Source organism: Eriocheir sinensis, unplaced genomic scaffold, assembly GCF_024679095.1.
Source record: "Eriocheir sinensis breed Jianghai 21 unplaced genomic scaffold, ASM2467909v1 Scaffold137, whole genome shotgun sequence".
Lineage (NCBI taxonomy): Eukaryota > Metazoa > Arthropoda > Malacostraca > Decapoda > Varunidae > Eriocheir > Eriocheir sinensis.
Genome location: NW_026110706.1, coordinates 426457 through 452213, shown reverse-complemented (window position 1 = coordinate 452213; position 25757 = coordinate 426457). Strand labels below are relative to the sequence as shown.

The 25757-nt window shown below is 43.6% G+C and overlaps 1 protein-coding gene across 1 annotated transcript in view; it reads left to right on the top strand.

Moving 5' to 3' along the window:
• The first annotated feature begins 1978 nt into the window (after positions 1 to 1978).
• Positions 1979 to 25757, top strand: part of LOC126989901 (luciferin 4-monooxygenase-like) — a 104238-nt gene continuing 80459 nt past the window's right edge. Inside the window, exons 1-2 of the mRNA XM_050848516.1 lie at positions 1979 to 2186; positions 16466 to 16587. Of these exons, the coding sequence (XP_050704473.1) occupies positions 16544 to 16587 (44 nt within the window). The 5' untranslated portion in view covers positions 1979 to 2186; positions 16466 to 16543. The remainder of the gene's footprint in view (positions 2187 to 16465; positions 16588 to 25757) is intronic.

The window sequence follows — 25757 nt, the reverse complement described above, 5'->3', positions numbered from 1 at the left end:
ACTCGCCTTACCGCATGCATAAGTCAAACCTTCTTTCACAAGTGGGACCGAGAGCGGTACGTATCCGCATTTCTTACTCCCCCCCCCCACACACACACACACTCCCGCAGGAATGTTGGGCGACCCGCACGCCTTCTCCACGGGGACGGAGCCCTATTCTCCTAATCCAGTCTGTGATTCAGGCAGGCAACGAGGCTTAAGCTCGGGCACGCACTGTGCCCTCCGTTAACAGTCCTTTGACACTCCCGCCATTTGAACCTACGCTGCCTTGACTCTCATCACTTCGATATGGTCTGCAGGTCTCGGCTGGAACGTTGACGTCTCAGTACTGCGGGGCACACAGCTTTCCTGCGAACCTTTGCACCAAGAGGCCATAAACCATGCTGCGTGCAAGCTGGGGCGCGCTTTACGTGCGGTCAAGGGGGCTGAGCGAGCTCGGCTACCCCAAAAGAGTCATAGTTACATAGTTATGTGGCTGAGCAGCGGCGCCGTCCTTGAACGCTCTGAGGTTTTGGGGGCATCGAGGCCGAATATGGCCCTCTTCTCCACAATTATGACACCGTATAGCAGACGTGCTGAGAAGGAACCTGAGAAGGTTGTGCTTTAGATGAGGAGGAAGATGGCTTAGAGGGTTTCTTATCAAAGAGATGGCCAAATTGTGACTTGGGGTACACATTGTGAGCAGACGCCCAATTGTCAGCAAGCTGTACAGCGGCCAACAGAGTAGTTGGTAGGCGTTCCTTCACAAAGAGACGCAAATCTGTGTTGAGGGACAATAGGAAATGATCAAGTTCCCTCAACAGCATGAAGTCTTTGAGAGAGTCATAATCATCGGTAACATTCGATGTCTCTAACCAGGCCTGACTTTGAAATCAGTACATATGAGGTTTTCAAAGCGCTGCAGTCACTTAAAACTAACAAAAGTCCAGGACCTGATAAAATATATCCAAAATTACTTTAAGAAATATCTACAGAGATACTCAGACCTTTAACAATTCTGTTTAATATGTCTTTGCACCATTGTATCGTTCCTAGTGATTGGAAAATGGCTAACGTAACACCCATTATAATCGGCCCTTACGCGAAGCCAGCGCGCCAAGACTGAAGAGATTTCCCGTCAACTAGTTGTGAAGTCTATGACCCATTTTCAAAAAAGGCGACCGAAAACTACCGGATAATTACAGGCCAATCAGCTTAACTTCAATTATTGGTAAATTATTTGAAACAATCATTCGAGATAAAGTAGTTAACTACCTAGAGTGTAATTCGCTAATCCTGGACTCGCAACATGGTTCCCATAACAACAGATCTTGTTTGTCGAATCTATTAACGTTCTATAACGAGCATTTTGCAGTCTATGATGTTTCTAAATCACTTGATATTATTTATTTGGACTTCCAGAAGGCGTTTGATAAAGTTCCACACTACAAGTTGCTTAAAAAAATCAAGTAAATAGGTATCGGGGGTAGGCTTCACGAATGAATCAAGCACTGGCTAAGCAATAGAAAGCACAGAGCTGTACTAAATGAAGTGACCCCTGAGTGGATACTAGTCACTAGTGGTGTCCCCCAAGGCTCTGTCCTGGGACCCGTTCTCTTCGTCATTTACATCAACGACATTGACCTTGGTCTCAGTAATTTCGTATATGTCTTCTATTATTAGTGTCGTCTATTTTACCATTACAGTACAAACTCACTTTGCACACGTCCTTATTGTTTGGCATCTTCAGAAAATCATATGCGCGCTAATTCAAAGACCTCAGTATTTTCCTTCCTTTCCTCAAAAACCTGCGCGAAATGCTTATTTATTATTTATTGAAATTAATAACATGTTACAGATATTCATATCGCTTGGTTTAATGAAAGTAAAAAGTTGACAAAATATTGTCCGAAAACAAATATTCAGCCATTTTTTTCTAGAGTAAAATTTCTGGATTGATCACGTTCCTGAGATCTAGCGACGCTTTGTTAATAGTTAAATGTTCCCTAGATGACCTGGTGCACTGCACGCGGCTGGTTGGTGCTCAGTGGGCTGTAGTACATGTCGACCTGCTATCCACTGCGGAGGCTGCCTTCTCACTGCTGCCCCCTGACACTCTCAAGAAGATTTGGGTGATCGGTGGCGCCGCTGGAACGTCAACCATCGACGACTTGGCGGCCCACGATCCTTTGCCACCCGTGACCCAGGTAGGGAAGTAGCCCATCCGTCTTCGTGAGTCTGTTTGCTAGTGTTTCATATATATGTGCGTGTATGTATAGTTTTTAGGTACTGTGTAGAGATCAACGTACCATGCATTATTTTATGTGCAAGAAACACTATAACTACTTACTGCCAGAAGTTGTATATTAGCAACAGTCACGAAAGTCACTAATAGAAAAAACACTCCAAATGAAGCGCTAAGACACTCAACGCAGTGCCATCCATGGAGGTCTGCGATTACTGGCTTGATGGCCTACGAAGCGATGCCTCAAGTAAAGATTTCGTGCCTTCTCATGGAGAAAACTCGTCCAGCAATAGGCAGGCGGTGATGTGTCGTGCTCAACCAGTCGTGCACCACCGATGTATATGCCTGTTGGTGAGGTCTCCTGGTTGAATGATAGGCAAACGTATGATTGGCGTGATCTTTAGTACGAGAGGCCCAAGTCCAAGAAACTAAGCGATTCCGGCTCCTTAGCGGCACGAGCGATACGTAAACCGAAGCGGAACCGGTTCTGCGGGGGCACTAATGGCACCGGTACACAGTTCCGGAACCGGGTACCAGTACCGCTTAGGTTCCGATATTGTTAGCGCTGCCAGTACTATTTGGCCTCACTTCCATCTTGCCGCCACGTTGCTATCTCGCTCGACGTTGTTGCAGCCTCCCTCCCAATTCAATAATTTTATTAGCTTAACTATTTATGCATTTGTTCATGTCATTCTTCTTTGTTATAAGTTTGCTAATACCATCTGTTGTTGATATTAGACTATGAGGCCCTTAATAATAACTATATATGCTGATTTTTTTTCGAAAAAGTGAATTATTAGAGAGAGAGAGAGAGAGAGAGAGAGAGAGAGAGAGAGAGAGAGAGAGAGAGAGAGAGAGAGAGAGAGAGAGAGAGAGAGAGAGAGAGTGTATCTCATTTCTCACCCGCTAACTTCCTCCCTCCCCTTAGTTTTCTCATTTCTATTTGTTTTTCCCTCACCCCAGCATTTTTATTTATGTATTTATATCCCTCCCACTCACACACCTTTTCTCTCTCTATCCTCATTCTTTACATGCCCCTCCTTTCCTCCCCTTCCTTCCTTTCTCTCTCTCTCTCTCTCTCTCTCTCTCTCTCTCTCTCTCTCTCTCTCTCTCTCTCTCTCCTTTCCCTAGTTTCCTCCCTTCTCACACCCTCAGTCCATTTCCTTCTCACTCACTCTTTCTCTCTCCCTCTCTTTTTCCTACCCTTTTACATTAGGTTAACACACACACACACACACACACACACACACACACACGATCATTCCGCATCCTCTACCTTCCTCTCCCTTCTCACCGTATCCTTTTCCCTTTCAGTTTCTCCTCTCAATCTCTCCATATGTTTTCCTCACTCCTTATCCTTGTTCTCTTCCTTCTCACAGCCTCTATCTGTATTTTCTTATCACTCGCTCTCTGTTCTTCTCTTCCTCCCTGTCTCCGTCCCTTAGTGTGCAATTCACCATGGCCTGATCACAGGCTAGACTCGTCATCGCCAGCAATTATACCCCCCCTCTGTGTGTGTGTGTGTGTGTGTGTGTGTGTGTGTGTGTGTGTGTGTGTGTGTGTGTGTGTGTGTGTGTCATTCTATAGTGCAATGTTTCCAAACGTATTTACACTCACGACCCATTAAAACAAAATTGAAACCCACGCGCCCCTGCTATCAGTAATTTGTTTTACACCTTTATTACACATCAAATTTCAAACAAAACCGGCCCTGACATGTCCCTGAAAGATACCCCGATGTTCCCTCTCAACACACCAGCAGCAGGGGGCTCCCGTGGTCCCGTGGTAGTCTCCGCCTTGCGCTTCGGCGGGGTGCTAGGGCGTAGGTTCGAGACCTACCTGGTGCCATGGGGGTGGAAAGGTGGGTTCTTTTCGACACCCTCAGCCCCGTTATTGGGCCTCCCCCTTTAAAGAATTTGGTATCTCTCTACCAGCTGTCTGGGTGGTTGCGCGGCATGCACCGCCTTTCTCCCTTGGGGTATATCCCCAACTAAATACCCCCCAAAAAAAAACAAAAAACAAAAACACCAGCAGAAACAAACAACACCAATAGAATTAAAACAGAAAACTATCTCGAAACGATAAGCTAAAAAAAATATTTTGCCAAGCCGTTTCTAGCAAAGCTTTACGACCCCACCCCCTCAATCCTCCGCAACCCACCAGGGGTTCGCGAACCCCTGCTTTAGACCGGAATGGGACAATTGGGCTCAGCCATTTTGGCGCGGCCGTTTGGGCGCGGCAGTTTGGGCGTCATGGGACAATTGGGCTCAATTCAGTATTGTTTGAGGTAAACAAGTAAAAAGAAGCTTAAAACTGCTAAATTAAAAACATAACTTTTAAAAGTTTTAGTAAGAACTTAAAAACAAACTTTAGAAAGTTTTAAAACTAACTTTATTAAAAATTAAAAACATTAAATAGTTTTAAACACAAAAAACTGTTACACACCGTTATTAATTTGGTAATTATGAGCAAGGCTCCTCAAGTGTTCGATAGCATCCATCAATTAATTTTCATATGGCTGGATGTTGCATGCCAAGTTCGTATTTCAATCGACGGTGGGCTGCCTCCGGATTATTGTTTGTGAGGTCTTCCCCGTTTAATATTCTCTGATGGAGGTTCCAAATCTCAGGGCGAAATAAAGGAGTTCGTCTTCCATTTCCTCGTCTGTTCGAACGACCAACATATGTATCCTCAAACCAGTTTAGTAAATCATCAAGTTCTTGCGGCAGTTCGGTCGCTAGAGCATCCACATATTCATCGATCTTGTTCAGAGGTACAAAGGAAATGGCAATAATCCTTTTGACTTTTAACGCGAAATCTGGATTAGTGTTAATACAAATTTGTGATCCCCAAAATAGCTAGATGTTTTTGCCTATTTAGAACTAAATTTAAAAAAAAACATCCTTTTATATGAACATCAGGGAATGTGTCTTTCATAGCATTGTGCGTAGCTGGTTCAAAATCACAGACGATTGAATTGGGTTTCAAGATGGGTTCCATTTCTTTCAATAACTCGAACGTTCTCACGCATGTGGTGCATTGCTTGTTAGGCAAGAGAGCATGAACCGTAGGAGTAACTCCATGTTTTTTTTTTACCATAATTACATAGATCTGAGAAAAGAGGCTGGCAGCAATACTGAATGTACCATCTGCAAACTACATTTCAGATGGTACTAAGTGCTGTAGTCAGCTCTGTCTTCGAAGATTAATATCCGGTCGTGACCTGCAGAAGCATCATGCGAATGGCTGTTCAGCTCCCTCACTACGTTTCCAGCTTTAGTATGGAGCCGTGCTTTGCATCGATTTTATTGCTCACAACGCAGACATTTCACCTCGCTGCCATCTTTACATTTTATTGTCAAATACGTAAAAGAATCCGTTATGAGCATTTTTTTTCTCTACCACGTTTCGTTAATACTTCCTCATCCATCATATGGTTGTAAGAATTGTTTTAGTTTAAGAATATATAACAAGAACAATTGGTTAAGTTAAAAAAATATATAAAAAGATGGTGAGGAACGAAACACTTGTGACAGCAGACCCTCACCAGCAGGCAGCTCAACTGAGGCTAACGACTAACTCGACTCAGACTCAGACGTCCTTGGTTGGCAGGAACAAAAGCGCCATCTGTATGTAGCCTGAGCAAACAGCTAAACGAGGAATGTAATGTGATGTGATTTTCTCTGTGATGGGCAAAGGAGAAGCAGGAGGATGAGTGGGAGGAGGAGGAGGAAGAGGAAGAGGAAGAGGAGCACCAGTACGGTGTGTAAAAAAGTAGGAAGAGTAATATGGATTAGGGCGCGGCAAGGATAATAATATGTAGGTGGGGCAACGGAGGAGGATTGGAAAGAGGTACAGAAAGTAGGGAGAGATGAAGGGAAATGTGGGAAAAATATGAGTACATACCGGTATTGTGTACGAAGCTGTCCCTTTGTATGGAGCTGGCCTCGCGCTAACGGCGTATGCTTAGAAGCGAATGTCTACAAACAAAAACTTGTTGATAGACACAGCTTTGTTGGGCAAAGTCGCGTCAGACAGCTATACCATACATCTCCCCCACCACCTTCCTCTTACACGGTGTCCCCTTTCTGTTGGCACTATAAGTTGACCCCGGCCACTTCCCTTCCTAGGGGTTGCGTTGATGGGTTTCGCAAACACCTCAACATGGAAATCCTGGTAACTGAAGCATTTTACACGCATTAGTGTGATTATACATATTTTTCGATGTAGCTTCACAAATAAAATGGTCGATTAAATGGTAAATATATAGGTATAATTGCTTTCATAGCGTGAGTGCTACGGTTGGCATCCCTGGCAGCCCGGGTTTACACACCTCCACGCAGGCCATGAATCAGGGAGCCACACGTATCCGCTGCGTGCTATCACTTCTCAGCCCTTCGCTACCATCCCGTCAAGCAAAAAGCCGTTTAAAAAGATAAAATAAGAACATAAGAACATAAGGAAACTGCAAGAGGCCGAGTGGCCTACACGGGGCAGCTCCAAAATCCCCCCCCCACACACACACACACTACTCAAGATGGGGGAGGTGTAGTTTTAGGGGTTACAGGTAAAGGCTTGATCCTCGTTTACATTCAATACGAGCGTACACTCCAGTACCCTGTACCCTTACTGCACCCATACCTCACTGCCACCTATCATCCTCGTCCATGTAGCTATCCAGTCTACTCTTAAAACAAGCTATCGTCCCTGCACTAATTATGTGATTGCTGAGTCTATTACATTCCCCCACCACCCTATTACTAAACCAATGCTTGCCTATACCTCTCCTAAATCTATACTTTTCTAATTTAAATCCATTACTGCGTGTTCTATCCAGCTGGCTAATTCTCAGTACTTGATTTATATCGCCTTTGTTGTAACCCTCGACCCATTTGAATACTTCTATCAGATCTCCCTGCACTCTTCGTCTTTCTAGTGAATGTAAGTTTAGATGTTTCAGCCTATTTTGATATGGGGGGTTCCTCAGCCCCTGAATCATCTTGGTCATCCTCCTCTGAACTGATTTTAGCAAGATGATGTCCATTCTGTTGTGTGGGCACCAAAACTGGACAGCATAATCTAAGTGTGCCCTAACTAACGCTAAATAGACTCTGAGGATGACCTCTGCACTCCTGTTGGTTACTGTCCTTTTAATAATCCCTAATACCCTGTGAGCCCTATTCTTCGCACTAATACATTGCTTCCTTAGTTTTAGGTCAGAGTTCACTAACACTCCCAAATCCCTTTCACACTCTGATCTGCCTATTGCTGTGGAGTCTAAACTATGCTTGTGTAATGGGTTGCGTGTTCCTAAACTAAGTACGCTACACTTGGCGATGCTAAAGCTCATCTGCCATTTCATAGACCAAGCTGACAGTTTGTTGAGATCCTCCTGCAGTGCTCTAGCATCCTTCCCTGTCCTAATAGTGCGTCCTATTTTGGTCTCATTTGCAAATTTACCTATGTCACTAGTTATTCCATTGTCTATGTCATTGATGTAGATAATAAATAAAAGCGCAGTAACCTCACTGGTAACAATACCCCATTCGGATTTTTTTACCGTTAATGGTAACCCTCTGTTTCCTGTCGCTAATCCATGCCTTAATCCAATCAAATACCTTCCCTCTTATTCCATGACCCCTGACTTTATTTAACAGTCTCTGGTGAGGTACCTTATCGAGCTACATCATAGTTCTCATCATTGTCAGCAGTCTCGTATACTCTATTTTAAAAGGATAAAAGATTAAAATTAATGAGGCACGACTTTCCTTTAATAAACCCATGCTGTGAGTCGTGAATTAAATTATGTCTGTCAATATGGTCCCTGATACTATCAGCTATTATTGACTCAATCATTTTACCTATAACTGACGTCAAAGTAATCGGCCTATAGTTTTCCATACAAGATTTGTCACTCTTCTTAAATACTGGAATAAAGTGTGTCTGTCTCCATGAAACAGGCACCACCCCTGTGTCTAGTGACTTCCTAAATACTTATGTTAACTGTCCACTGATTTCAGTTTCACATTCCTTTACTACCCTGGGAAAAAGTTCATCTGGCCCTGGCGCCTTCGTGACTTTAAGTCTATATATCTGTCTAATCACGAGCTCCCTACTTATTTTGATGTCGGTTAATCCTTCCATCTCTTCTCCCCTGTAGATCTGTTCTCCCTGAGGTATATCATCTAATCTTTCTTTGGTAAATACAGTTAAGAAATATCTATTTAACGCCTCGCTCATTACCTCATCTCTATCAATCAGTGATTCTCCTGACTTAACCCTATAAGGTCCGACGTTTTCAAATTTTCGCGCTCGTAACACCTAGCATCGTACTCATTTTTCTGAACAACGATAACGCTCATGAACACTAAGTACTGGTACCGAATCAATAGTGTAAAACAATAGTGAATAATGAGTGAAAAGAAGCTAGTGGAAAGTAAAAAAGGGTATAAAAAAAACGGAGGCAACTCTCTTTCCCTCCCTCCCTCCCTCCCTCCCAACCTACCTTCCTCCCTCCTACCCTCCCTCCCTCTGTCGCTTGTCTCAGGTGGTGTAGGAAGAATGGAGACATCTCCACTCGCAAAACAAATATCGTATACACGCATCATTTATGTATACCTCGCTGTTAATTTTCTTCTTCTTCTTTTTCCTCTTCCTTTTCTTCTTCCTCTTCCTCTTCTTCTTCTTCTTCCTCTTCTTCTTCTTCTTCCTTTTCGTCTTCTTCTTCAGTCGTGACCCAGCCTTCCTTGAGGTCAGGTCATCGACACTCGTTGCTGCTCAGCCAGCCGCCTCCACAACACACTGCTTCCCTGCATTATATGGAGACCTACCGTTAAGTTTTGCCCATTGTTATGTTAACATCGTTGTGCTATTACAACATCATCGCGCTAATTACGTCGTCGTGTACTGTGCTACCTCGTTGTGCTGGTGTTGTGTAATGTGGAACAGCCGGGGCACCTCGACCACTGCTACCCTACAACCCAACGAACGCTAAGTCTACTGATATAATCACTGCACTATCTTGCCCTTACATACCTTATAGTGCTTGCTCTAGACTTTCCTTGACTTTCCTAGGCTTTTCCTAGTATTTAGCGCCACGTTTTCCATTGTCCAGCCCCTCGCTTTGTTTCCCTCAAGTGGCGGATTCTGAGAAGGGCCGTAAGTTAAGGCCCGCGCGCTGCCTTAACTTGACCAAGGCGCCGTTAGCTGCGGCCGCGCCGCAGCGCCATATCTCTGCATTCCTTTCCCATACTCAAAACTTTTTAAGGCCGCCGTAAGGGGGCCGTAGGGCGCGTGGCGCTGCAAGGCGGCCGCGTCTCGGTGGCCAATCAGAGGCAAGTTCTAGTCGGCAAATAGGATGCGTCGACCAATCACGGGATGTAAACACATGTCAGCTGTTGTGCGAACGTTCCCGCGGTGCCCACCCTCTCACGACAATGGAGCCTCTCTCCTCACCCCCTACCTTGCCCCCTACGAAGAAAAGGAGGCCGAACTTTTCGGAAGAGGAGCTACTAATGCTAATAGCACTGACACAAGCCTAACCGAACTAACCCTACCGTTGTTCATAACCTCAGAAGCTAACACCACTTTTGTGAAAAGTTACCTTTAACATTTATCAGCACTATGGTATACAACACTTGCAACACAGCGATGTCCCTGCTCACCCACGCGTGCAAGATACTACGTTGCGAAGGATGGGGGGTGGATCCTCAAGTTTGTAGGTTTTAGGAAGGGAAATATGAGGAAAATGGTGTCGTGCGCGTAAACTGCATGCATATATATTTACCCCGTCTTCAATTGTGATGCTGTCCATAAATGGATGAAGGGCTCTAATAAGGGGGATATTCATAAGGTTTTGTTAGTAAGAGAACCGGGTAGGACACGAAGTAATAGGTTTAAACTTGATGAATTCAGATTCAACAGGGACATAGGCAAAAATTGGTTTACTAACAGGGTGGTGGATGAGTGGAATAGGCTTAGCAGTCATGTGGTGAGTGCCAATACAATTGTCACATTCAAAAATAGATTAGATAAATTTATGGACAGCGATATTACGTGGGGTTAGATACACGGGAGCTTAGGTTCAAAGGAGCTGCCTTGTACAAGCCTACCGGCCTCTTGCAGACTCCTGCGTTCTTATCTTCTAACTTCCTAGTTACTGTATTACTAAACATCTTACTGGTAGTTCATTCACTTCTTACAATTGTGGAACTACGTAGTATAACTACGTAAAACATCGTTTATATGCATTTCATACCTGTATGAAGGCTGTATGTTCCACTTGTAGCAGCGAAGGCGTGCAGGGAGAGGAGGCCGTAACTCACTTAGGGCGGCCCACACCCGCCTTAACCTGCGGCGCCGCAACTCTCCTCAAAATGGCCGCGCCAGTGTTTTGAGTATACCAGCGGAAGTGCTACGGCCGGACTTGCGGCGCCTTAAGCAGATACGACGCCGTAACTTCGTTTCAGAATCCGCCCCCAGGGCCATAAATATTCCGACTCCTCCCGACCCGACCGCGAATATTCCCTGGAGATTAGCCTTAATCTGAACACCTGGCCGAGCCGACGCGGTTAATGGTTTCCACCTGACCCTTCGCCACTCATTCTCGCTGACTCAAGTCAAAAAGTAATAAATAAACCAAAGATAACGGTATGCCTTCCCCACCACTACGCAACTGCTCCCGTTGCGAGGGGCGATTTGCTCAACAATATTATGACAAGGGTGCGGAGTCATGCAGACACTGTCTCATGGAGATTAGGATTTCAGATTTAGAGCAGGGCTTGTCGAAGTGTCTTGCTCTCATGCACCTAAACACGCACGCCACCGCCGCTTCTTCTTCTTCTTCTTCTTCTTCTTCTTCTTCTTCTTCTTCGTCTCTTAGTACATCTGTCTCCACCTCCGCTTCGTCCTCTTCCACCTCCTTCTCCTCTTCTTCTTCTTCTTCTTCTTCTTCTTCGTCTCTTAATACATCTGTATCCACCTCCGCTTCGTCCTCTTTCACCTCCTTCTACACCCCTACCACTGTTCTGACCCGCTCCAAGGCGCGCTCTCTGAAAGTTAGACCCACCTCTTCCCAAACTCTCTCCCTCACCCAGCCTGCTTGCTTCCACTCTCGTTCTTCTTCTTCTTCTTCTTCTTCTTCTTCTTCTTCTTCTTCTTCTTCTTCTTCTTCTTCTTCTTCTTCTTCTTCTTCTTCTTCTTCTTCTTCTTCTTCTTCTTCTTCTTCTTCTTCTTCCTCCTCTTCAGCTTCCACCTACGCTGACCGCACGTCCATCTCCCCGTCCCCCTCGTCCTCCTCCTACACTTCCACCTTATGAATATCCCCCTTATTAGAGCCCTTCATCCATTTATGGACAGCATCACAATTGAAGACGGGGTAAATATATATGCATGCAGTTTACGCGCACGACACCATTTTCCTCATATTTCCCTTCCTAAAACCTACAAACTTGAGGATCCACCCCCCATCCTTCGCAACGTAGTATCTTGCACGCGTGGGTGAGCAGGGACATCGCTGTGTTGCAAGTGTTGTATATATACCATAGTGCTGATAAATGTTAAAGGTAACTTTTCACAAAAGTGGTGTTAGCTTCTGAGGTTATGAACAAAGGTAGGGTTAGTTCGGTTAGGTTTGTGTCAGTGCTATTAGCATTAGTAGCTCCTCTTCCGAAAAGTTCGGCCTCCTTTTCTTCGTAGGGGGCAAGGTAGGGGGTGAGGAGAGAGGCTCCATTGTCGTGAGAGGGTGGGCACCGCGGGAACGTTCGCACAACAGCTGACTTGTGTTTATATCCCGCGATTGGTCGACGCTTCCTATTTGCCGACTAGAACTTGCCCCTGATTGGCCACCGAGACGCGGCCGCCTTGCAGAGCCACGCGCCCTACGGCCCCCTTACGGCGGCCTCAAAAAGTTTTGAGTATGGGAAAGGAATGCAGAGATATGGCGCTGCGGCGCGGCCGCAGCTAACGGCGCCTTGGTCAAGTTAAGGCAGCGCGTGGGCCTTAACTTACGGCCCTTCTCAGAATCCGCCACTTGAGGGAAACAAAGCGAGGGGCTGGACAATGGAAAACGTGGCGCTAAATACTACGAAAAGCCTAGGAAAGTCAAGGAAAGTCTAGAGCAAGCACTATAAGGTATGTAAGGGCAAGATAGTGCAGTGATTATATCAGTAGACTTAGCGTTCGTTGGGTTGTAGGGTAGCAGTGGTCGAGGTGCCTCGGCTGCTCCACACTACACAACACCAGCACAACGAGGCAGCACAGTACACGACGACGTAATTAGCGCGATGATGTTGTAATAGCACAACGATGTTAACACAACAATGGGCAAGACTGTTAACGGTAGGTCTCCATATAATGCAGGGAAGCAGTGTGTTGTGGAGGCGGCTGGCTGAGCAGCAGCGAGTGTCGATGACCTGACCTCAAGGAAGGCTGGGTCACGACTGAAGAAGAAGACGAAGAGGAAGAGGAAGAAGGAAGAGGAAGAAGAAGAAGAAGAGGAAGAGGAAGAAGAAAAAGAAGAGGAAGAAGAAGAGGAAGAAAATTAACAGCGAGGTATACATAAATGATACGTGTATACGATATTTGTTTTGCGAGTGGAGATGTCTCCATTCTTCCTACACCACCTGAGACAAGCGACAGAGGGAGGGAGGGTAGGAGGGAGGAAGGTAGGTTGGGAGGGAGGGGGGGAAAGAGAGTTGCCTCCGTTTTTTTTATACCCTTTTTTACTTTCCACTAGCTTCTTTTCACTCATTATTCACTATTGTTTTACACTATTGATTCGGTACCAGTACTTAATGTTCATGAGCGTTATCGTTGTTCAGAAAAATGAGTACGATGCTAGGTGTTACGAGCGCGAAAATTTGAAAACGTCGGACTTTATAGGGTTAAGTCACGAGAATCACTGATTGATAGAGATGAGGTAATGAGCGAGGCGTTAAATAGATATTTCTTAACTGTATTTACCAAAGAAAGATTAGATGATATACCTCAGGGAGAACAGATCTACAGGGGAGAAGAGATGGAAGGATTAACCGACATCAAAATAAGTAGGGAGCTCGTGATTAGACAGATATATAGACTTAAAGTCACGAAGGCGCCAGGGCCAGATGAACTTTTTCCCAGGGTAGTAAAGGAATGTGAAACTGAAATCAGTGGACAGTTAACATAAGTATTTAGGAAGTCACTAGACACAGGGGTGGTGCCTGTTTCATGGAGACAGACACACTTTATTCCAGTATTTAAGAAGAGTGACAAATCTTCTATGGAAAACTATAGGCCGATTAGTTTGACGTCAGTTATAGGTAAAATGATTGAGTCAATAATAGCTGATAGTATCAGGGACCATATTGATAGACATAATTTAATTCACGACTCACAGCATGGGTTTATTAAAGGAAAGTCGTGCCTCATTAATCTTAATCTTTTATCCTTTTAAAATAGAGTATACGAGACTGCTGACAATGATGAGAACTATGATGTAGTTTATCTTGATTTTAGGCCTTCGATAAGGTACCTCACCAGAGACTGTTAAATAAAGTCAGGGGTCATGGAATAAGAGGGAAGGTATTTGATTGGATTAAGGCATGGATTAGCGACAGGAAACAGAGGGTTACCATTAACGGTAAAAAAATCCGAATGGGGTAATGTTACCAGTGGGGTTACTGCGCTTTTATTTATTATCTACATCAATGACATAGACAATGGAATAACTAGTGACATAGGTAAATTTGCAAATGAGACCAAAATAGGACGCACTATTAGGACAGGGAAGGATGCTAGAGCACTGCAGGAGGATCTCAACAAACTGTCAGCTTGGTCTATGAAATGGCAGATGAGCTTTAGCATCGCCAAGTGTAGCGTACTTAGTTTAGGAACACGCAACCCATTACACAGGCATAGTTTAGACTCCACAGCAATAGGCAGATCAGAGTGTGAAAGGGATTTGGGAGTGTTAGTGAACTCTGACCTAAAACTAAGGAAGCAATGTATTAGTGCGAGGAATAGGGCTAACAGGGTATTAGGGATCATTAAAAGGACGGTAACCAACAGGAGTGCAGAGGTCATCCTCAGAGTCTATTTAGCGTTAGTTAGGGCACACTTAGATTATGCTGTCCAGTTTTGGTGCCCACACAACAGAATGGACATCATCTTGCTAAAATCAGTTCAGAGGAGGATGACCAAGATGATTCAGGGGCTGAGGAACCCCCCATATCAAAATAGGCTGAAACATCTAAACTTACATTCACTAGAAAGACGAAGAGTGCGGGGAGATCTGATAGAAGTATTCAAATGGGTCGAGGGTTACAACAAAGGCGATATAAATCAAGTACTGAGAATTAGCCAGCTGGATAGAACACGCAGTAATGGATTTAAATTAGAAAAGTATAGATTTAGGAGAGATATAGGCAAGCATTGGTTTAGTAATAGGGTGGTGGGGGAATGTAATAGACTCAGCAATCACATAATTAGTGCAGGGACGATAGCTTGTTTTAAGAGTAGACTGGATAGCTACATGGACGAGGATGATAGGTGGCAGTGAGGTATGGGTGCAGTAAGGGAACAGGGTACTGGAGCGTACGCCCGTACTGAATGTAAACGAGGATCAAGCCTCTACCTACTCACTTTTAGTTAACAACAAATCCAAAATATTTCCTTCCCTCGTTGGTGTTTTGATTAACTGCTTAAGGAAATTATCCTGTATCACATGTAACAAATCTTGAGCCTCTTGGTCTCCGGTTTAAGTATGTCACTCTATGTTCCTATAATTGAAATCCCCAATTACACGAACATTTCTAAATCTTAAAGCCTTACTAATTTCCTGTAAAACGGGTTGGCTACTGTCCCTGGCAAGGTTGGGCGGTCTGTAAAGTAATCCTATGACAAGCTTCTAATTCCTACCTATTGTTTCTATCCAGAGGGATTCTGTATTGTTATCTACATTGATTGAGGTGCTAATGACACACTTAATATTGTCCCTGACGAAGCGTGCGACCCCACCCCCCTTCCTGCCTATTCGATATTGGTGGAATAACTTGTACCCTTCAATTACTAATTCTGGGAGAAAGTGTCTGTCTGCAGTGTTTACCCATGACTCTGTGATCGCTATCATATAAAATTTCTCTACGCACGCCTTTCCCCTCAATATTTTTTTTTTCTCCTAATACTTCTACTGTTTGTACAGTACACATTTATACCTACCGCTTGCTTTATCCTGCAGCTGCTATTATTTTTACTACATTTAGTTACACTTGGTATTGCCGTCTTAGGCCCCTTCTGGGAGAATTGGCGACCATATATCCTTAAATACGTATTTTAATGTTTTTTTTTTTTTTTTTGCGAATTTGCAGTTTGTGAAGCTATTTGTCGATCATATTCTGAAAATTTTGTAAAATTATCTGCTTCCTGAGAGAGAGAGAGAGAGAGAGAGAGAGAGAGAGAGAGAGAGAGAGAGAGAGAGAGAGAGAGAGAGAGAGAGAGAGAGAGAGAGAGAGAGAGAGAGAGAAGACTGGGAGGGAAGGGAAAAAATATCCATATCATCGAGTTATCCTATCAGTGCCAGGCTGACACTGAGAGGATATCTCGATAATGTGGATATATTTCTTTCGGTACCGGTACTACCGATACTAGAATGTCGGTACCATTGTTATCGGTACTTCCATTAACGATATCTGCACAACCCCGCTGACGGGATGAGATGTGTAACAGTTCGGGAGACGCGCTGACACACAACTCTCCGCTACAAGTTCTAATTCAATCTCTCGAAATCACCCATCACCCGCCTTTTAGGGATAAAGTTCCTTACATGGCAAAGGGTACAATGAAGTTTGAGCGAGGTTTATAAATTGATGAAAATATTTAATCAAGGTGAAATTAATAAGGTTGTTGTGGTATGAAAGCTGAGTGAGGCTCCAAGCAATGAGTTTAAGTTAGATAAGTTAAGATTCAACACAAACCTGATTTTCATGTTGTGTGGATAATGCACGGCATGACGGTCATGCAATGAGTGTTGATACGATAGAGACTCTAAAAACAAGTTCAATATTTTCATGGATAATTGGAATATGTGGTGAGAGTAAAGGATAGGTTTGCAGGAATAGCTTTGTTTAGTCCTCCCGGACTATTGAAGACTCCTTTTTGGTGTCTCTCTCTCTCTCTCTCTCTCTCTCTCTCTCTCTCTCTCTCTCTCTCTCTCTCTCTCTCTCTCTCTCTCTCTCTCTCTCTCTCTAATTGGATCGTTTTCAGAATGATGACGTGGACCCGGCCTCGACTGTGTGTCAAATCCCTTTCTCCTCCGGTACAACTGGCCTACGCAAGGGAGCGATGACCTCGCACCGCAGTGAAGTCTCCAGAATGATGATGATCAAGTAAGACATTAAAAAAGGGAATGCTTGCAACTTTTTTTTCTTCAGATCATGATAGATAAATATAGATAAAAATCATATTTTTTTATTGGAGGATATACAGAATAATCTGTTACAGACACAACTGGCAACGATTCAAGACTGAGGAAAACTACATGTCACGTAATCATTGACATTACATAAAAATAATTCTTAATTGAAAACCCATAAGTCGGATCATACCTATTTTTTTTCTTTCTACAGCTAAGGAGACAGTTCAAGGGCGTAAAGAAAAATTAAAAAAAGCCCGATACTTACTGGTAATGAAGAGGTCAAAGGAGTGTCCAAAAAGATATGTCAGTTTCGGGAGGGGAGGTGTCCTGGTACCCTACTCTTGAAAGAGTTCAAGTCGTAGGCAGGAGGAGATACAGATGAAGGAAGATTGTTCCACAGTTTACCAGCGTGAGGGGTGAAAGAGTGGAGATGCTGGTTGACTCTTGCATAAGGGGTTTGTACAGTATAGGGATGGGCGTGAGTAGAAAGTCGTGTGCAGCGGGAGCGCGGGAGGGTGGAAGACATGCAGTTAGAGAGCTCAGAAGAGCAGTCAGCATGAAAATATCGATAGAAGATAGAAAGAGAGGCAACATTGCGGCGGAATTTGAGAGGTAGAAGACTATCAGTATGAGGAGGAGACCTGTTGAGACGAAGAGCCTTTGACTCCACTCTGTCAAGGAGAGCTGTGTGAGTGGACCCCCCCACACACATGAGATGCATACTCCATACGAGGGCGGACAAGACCCCTGTAAATGGACAGCAACTGTGCGGGGGAGAAGAACTTGCGGAGACGGTACAGAACGCCCAGCCTCGAGGAAGCTGATTTAGTAAGAGATGAGATATGAAGTATCTAGTTGAGATTTTGAGCTAAGGATAGACCGAGGATGTTTAGTGTTGAAGAAGGTGAGAGCTGAGTGTTGTCAAAGAATAGGGGATAGTTGTTTGGAAGATTGTGTCGAGTGGATAGGTGGAGAAAATGTGTTTATGAGGCGTTGAAGGACGCCAGGTTCCTCTTGCTCCAATCGCAAATAATATTAAGGTCTGAAGGTAAGCGTTCTGTTGCCTACATCTTTGAATCGTTAGTCCTGTAGGGTTGGCCTTCTATTAAAAGAAGTTGAGTAATGCAGGGCGGAGTCATCGCCGTAAAAATGGATAGGATAGCTCGTTTTGGAAAGATCATGAATGAACAACAGAAAGAGAGTGGGAGATAGGGTAGAACCCTGTGGCACTCCATCAGGTCCATAAGCCTTCTGAGGTTTGAGGCCAGAGAGGGCTTAGAAAACATCATTTGGAAGAATCTTTATAACAGGCATAAAAGAGTCAGAGGGGGATGAGTAGGAGGAATATGGCCAGAATCGTCAAGAGTGGAGTTTTTAGAAAAAGTTTGAGAGAAGAGTTCAGCCTTAGAGATAGATGAGACGGCAGTGTTGCCGTCAGGACTGAAGAGTGGAGGGAAACATGAAGAAGTGAGGTTGGTATAGATGTTTTTGGCTAGATGCCAGGAGTCACGAGAAGAGTTAGAGAAAGCAAGGTTTTGGCATTTTCTATTAATAAAAGAGCTTTTGGTTAGTCGGAGAATAGATTTGGAACAATTCCGGGCAGAAATGTAAAGTTCATTGTTAGCATTAGTTCGAAGGCTCTGGTACCTTTTGTGAGCTGCCTCTCTACCACTGACAGCACGAGAACAAGCGTGATTAAACCAAGACTTTTTAGCGTGAGGAATAGAGAAGGTACGTGGAATGTATGCCTCCATTCCAGAGAAAATCACCTCTGTGATGCAGTGAGCACACACAGAGGGGTCTGGCTCCTGGAAGCAATAATCATTCCACGGGAAATCGGAAGAGTACATCCTCAGGTAGTCCCACCGAGCTGAAGCAAAATGCCTGAAGCATGCCTCTTCGGTGGGTCCAGAGGGTGTATAAGAGCGATAGGACTGGATACAGAAATAAGGTTGTGATTGGAGGAGCCCAACGGAGAAAACAGTTTGATAGAATAAGCAGATGGGTTTGAGCTGAGGAAGAGGTCTAGAATGTTGGGCCTGTCTCCAAGACGGTCGGAAATACGTGTAGAGTGCTGGACCAACTGCTCTAGATCGTTGAGGATAGCAAAATTGTAGGCTTGTTCTCCAGGCTGGTCAGTGAAAGAGGATGAAAGCCAAAGCTGGTGGTGAACATTGAAATTTCCTAGGATGGATATTTCAGGGAGAGTGGGTGAAGATGTGCTCCACTTTAGAGTTCAAGTAGTCAAAGAATTTTACATAGTTAGTAGAGTTAGGTGAGAGATAAACAGCACAGATCTATATAGTAATAGAATGACAATGAAGTCTCAGCCATATGGTGGAAAATTCGGAAGAATCAAGGTTGTGGGCACGAGAGCAGGTGATGTCGTTGTGCACGTAGGCGCAACATCCAGCTTTGGATTGAAATTTAGGATAGAGGTAGTAGGAGGGAACAGAGTAGAGATTGCTATCAGTGGCCTCAGAAACCTGTGTTTTGGTGAGGAAGAGAAGGTGAGGTTTAAAGGAAGAGAGATGGTGAATTAGAGACGAAGACCGCGAACGTTGCAGAAATTGAGAAGAAAGAGGTTCGAGGAGTTATCAAGACACCTCTCAGGTCGGCAGACAGAAGGGGAGTCCTCCCTGGGTGAGTTTGTGGTCATCCCCCGAGGCGGGGACTCCGAGGCAAGGTGAAGGTGCGCCATTTTGAAATTTCAATTTTGGGAAAAGGTGTATATGTTGTGTGAATGTAGTGTGGTGTGGATAGAGAGAGGCTCTGTCTTTAGAGAGCATGCTGAGTTACTCTCCGGTGTTGGTGAGACAATAGGGAAACGATTAGTGAGGACATGGGAAGGGTCTTTGGAGGGCTTCAGCTCCCTTCTCACCTCCCATATATACCTCACCGAGAGTGGCTTGCGTCCGTTTGGTAGGTGTCTCCCTACCTACTCCAGCACGTCAAGTGGTTTGCTGCTGATGAAAAAAATATAAAACTGGTCCGAAATGTCACATCGAGGTAGCCAGGTGATGAATAAAGCTTCAGTGTGACTGTCGTAACAGACAAGGAAGAGGTTCCAAGGCGAGGAGAAGCAAACCGTCAGGTTCATTTCATTATTAAATTATTGAGAAAATTATTGATCCTTATTAGCTCGCCATCCCTACAGCTTGGTAGGTGAGACATAAAAGACTTTTTAGAACCCAAAAATGGGCGTGTCCTTGGTTTCCTCCACTCCTAGTTGTCTTATACAAAACAACCCTGTGGGGAAGGAACGACATCCGGAAGGTGTGGAGAACGCCCATTTGGCGTTCACGGACTAAGTTGGTAACTCGTAGTCGCTGGCTCGACATTAAGTCAATCCAGCGATACCCCATCTGGGAAGACACGGCACTAAAGGCATCGACCCGGCTCTCCAAATCACTTTTCAGTGTCCATGTCTCAAAGCCATTGAGTTAGACAGGGAGCACAAATAACTTCAAGATTCGAGTCTTTGCCCGCTTGCTAAAAGATCGACAACGACATATAATCGTGTTGAACGAGTCCATAACATCATGGGCCGGGCCAATCGCCTTGCGAAGATATAGAAGCTGGAATAGGCGGAAGAAGAGGAGGAATCCCCATGATACCCGTATAGCTTTGAACAGAATATTCATAGAAAAGGAGGGGATCAGGTACCAACTAATCAGAAATAGCTACATACAATGTAAAAACAGCATATCAATCATATATAATAGTTTTGGTTGAATAACTACTCACGTACATGACGATATTGTAAATTTAAAATTTAATTGCTGATTTCTCGAAATGTTAGTTTCTCGATAAACAAAATATAATGACTTTAATATACTAACCTATATTCGCGGGGATTACTTTGTTGAAAAGAAAAATGAAAGGGTAAAATTTCTATTGATCGCTTTTTTTTTTTTGTTAAGTCGAATGTTATTTTCTTAATAAGAGAAAAATAAAGAAAAGTGTCGTAGCTCAGTTGAGCAGCAAAGGTAGCAATAAAGGAAAAAGGTGTATGACCACATATCCAAAAAGTATTAGAAAAAGAAAAACCTAAAAAACCCGGCTCCTGAAAACAAAACAAAAAATGTATATATACAAGAGACTGGTGTTATCTCCTTCAAACCTGGCCATTAATACCCACATTTCACCTAGTGTGTAGTATTAGCGTATCGGCTCAAACCTTTTAATTTGATTTTCTTGGCTCATGCTGCCCCCCGGAGCTCATTCTTGAATGACTTGGACGGTTCTTCAAGGGACCGGGTTGATGGGTGGTCTTCAGGACAGCATGTAGGTAGTCTTATATCTAGTGGTTAGCGTGCCTTGCTACGAATCCGTGGACCCGGGTTAGAATCCCGACTTGGGTAACCAGCGTGCCGCTCACCCAGCTGTTCATCCTCGCTTTCGGGCTGGTCGATAAATGGGTACCTGGGGAAACCTGGGAAGGTAAACTGTGGTAACCCAGATGTCACGCTGACCCTGTCCTGGGGTGATGGGTTCTTCCCACCACAGGCTCAAGGGCCAGTGCCACGGAGATGATCACCGCGGCCACGCTCAGCTGTAGCGTATGTCCCCATCTTTACTCTTTTGGTTGGTCCAAGCCAATTGGTGGCGCAGGCAGCTGTTTTATAGTGCCGCCATCTTGCTTGGCTAATAACCCCCCCCCTCCATCCAAGCTTAACTTTATCTTCTTTAGAGAGTTTCGCTGGAGTTCGGGTTGATGGGTAATCATGAGGACAGCATGTCCTCATGATTGCCCATCCCCTTGCTTGGGCCCCTCCAAATACTCAAATGAAAAGCTATTAAAGGGGACAAAAAACACCATATATAGGAAATGCCAATAAAGGAAATATTTGAGTTATAAAGTATATACCTCTATTTTCAAAGAGTCACTTCACATAAGTACATGGGTCATCCACAGCCTTTTCTGATAATTTCATTCGGAGATGCTGTCACTTTTCTTTGTGCAATTTTAGTCAGGACATGTCCAAAACATGAAGTGATCTGGTTAGACTGTTAAGGGAGGCGGGTACGGGGGGGTCCTTCTGCGCATATGGTTCGTCCAATAACTTTGAGGTTTTAGTATGTTATTTTTAGGTGTAAAGGTATGATATTCTGTGAATTTCATAAAATTTGGGTGAAGCGTATTTTTGTTTTTTTTGTTTCACACTTTATTTTTCAGTTACTCTTTGAAATAAATACCATAGAACTTTATTTACCTATCTACATTTCCCAGACAGAATTTTTTTTAAAAATTATGTTTTGTCATCGAAAAAATAAAATTACAATTTTTTGTCACTCATAATTTTCTCCCGTTTTCTTTTGACATTTTTTGAAATTTCATAGCGGGCAAAAATTGCCCTTTAGTTGTAGTTTAAATGATACCTAACAAAAGTCGGTCAGACGTTTTACCGATTTTGTGAAATTTTTCGAAGTGTAAAAAACTACTTTTCGAAATATTGGCTCCTAAGGATTATTTTTTTTCCATTTCTCCCTGTTTTGCTATTTATATTTATCTGACTGGCATGAAATTTTCACATATTATTGTGTGTACAGGTAACTCTCGATTTACACGAGTGTTGCGTCCTTGAAGAGGTCGCGTAAATCAAAAACAATGTAAATCAAACAAGAGGTAGGTTTCGGTCGAAAAATAAATACCGTATTTTGCGGCGTATAACGCGCACCTCATACCTTAAGACAACAATTTTGAAAAAAAAAAAAGTTTTTAAAATGCTCAGAAATATGTACGGGTTAAAGAACATTGACAATGTACAATTTCTCGAAATTTATATATTTTTTGGTGTAATCTTTACTGTTTGAATTGACAAGTGTCATTGAGTAAAGCAATGAAAATGGCGGCCGGGCTGGTATTGTGAGATTTACATCCCCGTAAACATACTGATGATGCACAGCTTCTGATATCATAATAAGCACCTCTTTGGATTCTTTTTAGGAGCAGCGAGTAGCGGGCTTTTTTTTTTATTAATGTTTACTTTTTTGTGCTCTTGAGCTGTCTCCTTTGCTGTAAAAAAAAAAATAAATAAAAAAAATCACTCGTAGGTTATGACAGACAACTAGGCAAGACACAATTCACACGGTTCTGACGACACGCGGCATGCAGCTGTTTGTTGTTTGGGTGTGGTCGTGTGGTTTTCAAACAATGCAAATGGCGGTCGGACTGGTGTTGCGAAAAATATCTCCTCGTACATACTGATTATATACAGCTTCTGAGATCATAATAAGCATATTATTCTCACAGTCACTCGTAGGTTATGACAGACAACTAGGCAAGACACAATTCACGCGGTTCTGGTGACACGCGGCATGCAGCTGTTTGATGTGTAGGTGTGGTTGTGTGGTTTGTAAACAATGCAAATGGCGGCTGGACGTGAAATAACTCCTCGTACAAGACTCATGATGTACAGTTTCTGATATCATATTTACCCCATTATTCTCACTAATATTAATAATTTATAATGAACACATGGATATTTTTTTCCAATATGATTTTTTTTATGTAGCTTGTACTGCTCCTTAGTCATACAATTGTAAACCAGCTGTGACATCAAGATCAAGATCAATTAAATGGAGCCCGAAGGGAAAATGGGATAACAGCAGGGCATGGGTGATCCCCCACCGATTTAATGTTTGTATAGTAGTTATTTGATCGCCCTGTATTCTATGGTAACATATTATAAGACAGCTATGTACTATGAAGGATCATTAACAATAATACAGGTAAGTTTGCTGTTGTTATTGGATAAGACGAAACAAAGACCCTTAAAAACACTCCAAAGAAGAAAAAAATCATTAAAAATTTGTACATTCGGCGTATAACGCACAGGGCTATACTTTCGCGTTATACATCCAGTGGAGAGAGAGAGAGAGAGAGAGAGAGAGAGAGAATATCCATATCACCGAGATATCCAATCAGGCACTCTGTCTCAGCTTCACTCGTCTGAGAAAGAAATGAGGGACAGCATGAGCGCCTGGCTAGTATTTGTACCGGTACCGTACCGTATAGCTGGTACCATTAGTACTGGTACTGGTACCGTTACCTGCCCACCCCCATCGTTGGGTAGCGTGGCAGCGTGGGTACTGTATTGTTGTTCAAGTGGCGCGCGGGGAGAACTGAGCTCAGCTGTGTGGCCGCGGCGCCGTGTGAGTCCAGTTGCGTGAGACCTATGATGGCCACTCCATAAAATATCGCGTATAAGTGGAAAAAAACGGTAAATTAAACATTTATTTGGATTTTGGACCCCGCGTTATTTCAAACACGCGTATAACAAACTCGCGTAAATCGAGAGTTACCTGTACCTTGTTGACTTACTGGAGAATAATAAGGAATCTGGTCCCCCTTTACAAAAAAAGTTTTAATCAATCAAAGGTTTGGGGGTCAGAAGGTCAAGGTGTTCCTATATGACCGTAGTGGGCAATTCTGTCTCTCGAACAGTGTTTGTTGCTTATTCTGGTTGCTTTGCGCTTGTAAACTCATTTGTAGGGACGTTTTTTTTTGGCTAGAGTGGAGGGAAAATTGCAACGCACCTCGCTCGTTTGTGTCGCGCGAGGCATTGCTGTGCCGAGCGGCTAGCCGCTTCTTCCTTTCTCCCAGCCCAGCGGGCCGCGCGGAATATGAGGATCACAATTGGCAAAATTTACTTAGAAAAAAAAAATTATAATGCAGTTTTACGTATATACAAGCATTGAATGATACTGCATATGTTGACGCGTGTGTCTGGCTATGACGTAACAGCGCGGGACATTTAAAAATAGTCTCCAGTGGGGAGGGATTTTAATTTTACGAAAACAAACTCCACCCACAGCAATTTATCCCTTACAAGGGCCTTTTGGGCTAAAAACCTCTACTTATCCGATTTTAAATTTATTCCTCGAAAAATACCCCGTAACCGCCCCCTTTGAGAGACTAGACGGAGTTGTGGTGTGGAGCTTGCCAGTGGCTGGATTGCTGCGGCTGCCCAGTGATGATGGAATATGATACAAGAATACTTTAACGTGTTTTAAACTAATCAATATAATTAAGAGGTTTACATTCATTTAACTATTTTTATTATTAAAAAAAATCGATTTAGAAAAAAAAGTTTTATGATTTAAAAATAAAAATAAAAATTTAAATACAAAAAATAACAACCCTGGTCGTGACGACAGTCTTCGTCTAATGAAAGACGCTCGTGACGACTGTCGGCTCAAAAATATTGGCTAACTGCTGGAGATTTATATTTTCATTTTGCAGTCACAAGCACAACAACTTCTGGGCATGGATACGTTTCACTGGCACAAACTCGGGAGCCAGCACAGCACGCAAACACTCCTGCTGCCTCTCCCTTGGGTTGAATTACACAGCTAGTGTTGCCACCCTGAGGTCAGAAAAATATGGAATGCAACATCTCACTCTCCAATACGGAATGGATCCATATTTTAAGGAATGGGTGGCGATCCTAAAATTTCTCGAGTCTGCCATGACTGACAGCTGCTTCCCGCTACTTGTAGAGGAAGGAGGAAAAGGGGGGAGGGACGTTACGTCGCGTATTTTACACGTATTTTAGGACGAACCTTGACAAATTTTACGGACTGGTTTGTGATTAACCGAAAAATGCGCTTACTACAAATTTAAGATACTGATTTAATTGGCTTGACCATTCAGACAGCTAAATACGGAACAAATGGCGTTCTATTTTGGTTCAAAACGGAACGCTACATTTCACTCTTGAATACGGGACGATTCCGTATTTTAAGGAAAGGGTGGCAACCCAAGACACAACGGAATCTCAACCCATTATAGCCTCTATGACCCAGGACCCATGAAGACAGCTATTTAGATGTCTACGGTAAAATATCCTTTTAAAATTCTGGGTAGAATTCGGCGACAGTCGGCAAGGCTGCCGCCAAGACAGTAGCAAAGACCGTCGGGTATACGTACGTACAGTCGGCCAACTCCTTGACAACTGTTGGCCAGCTGGTCGGCCGACCAGTTCACAGACAGTCTGCAAGACAGTCGTCAAGACCGTCTGCGACTGCGACAAATCAGTTAGCAGAGTCGTAATTGGCGTGGACATGGCGCCATTTAAAAAAAAAGAGGATCGTTGACTCGTCTTGAGACTAGTTGCCGGCATTTTCTTTTTTTTC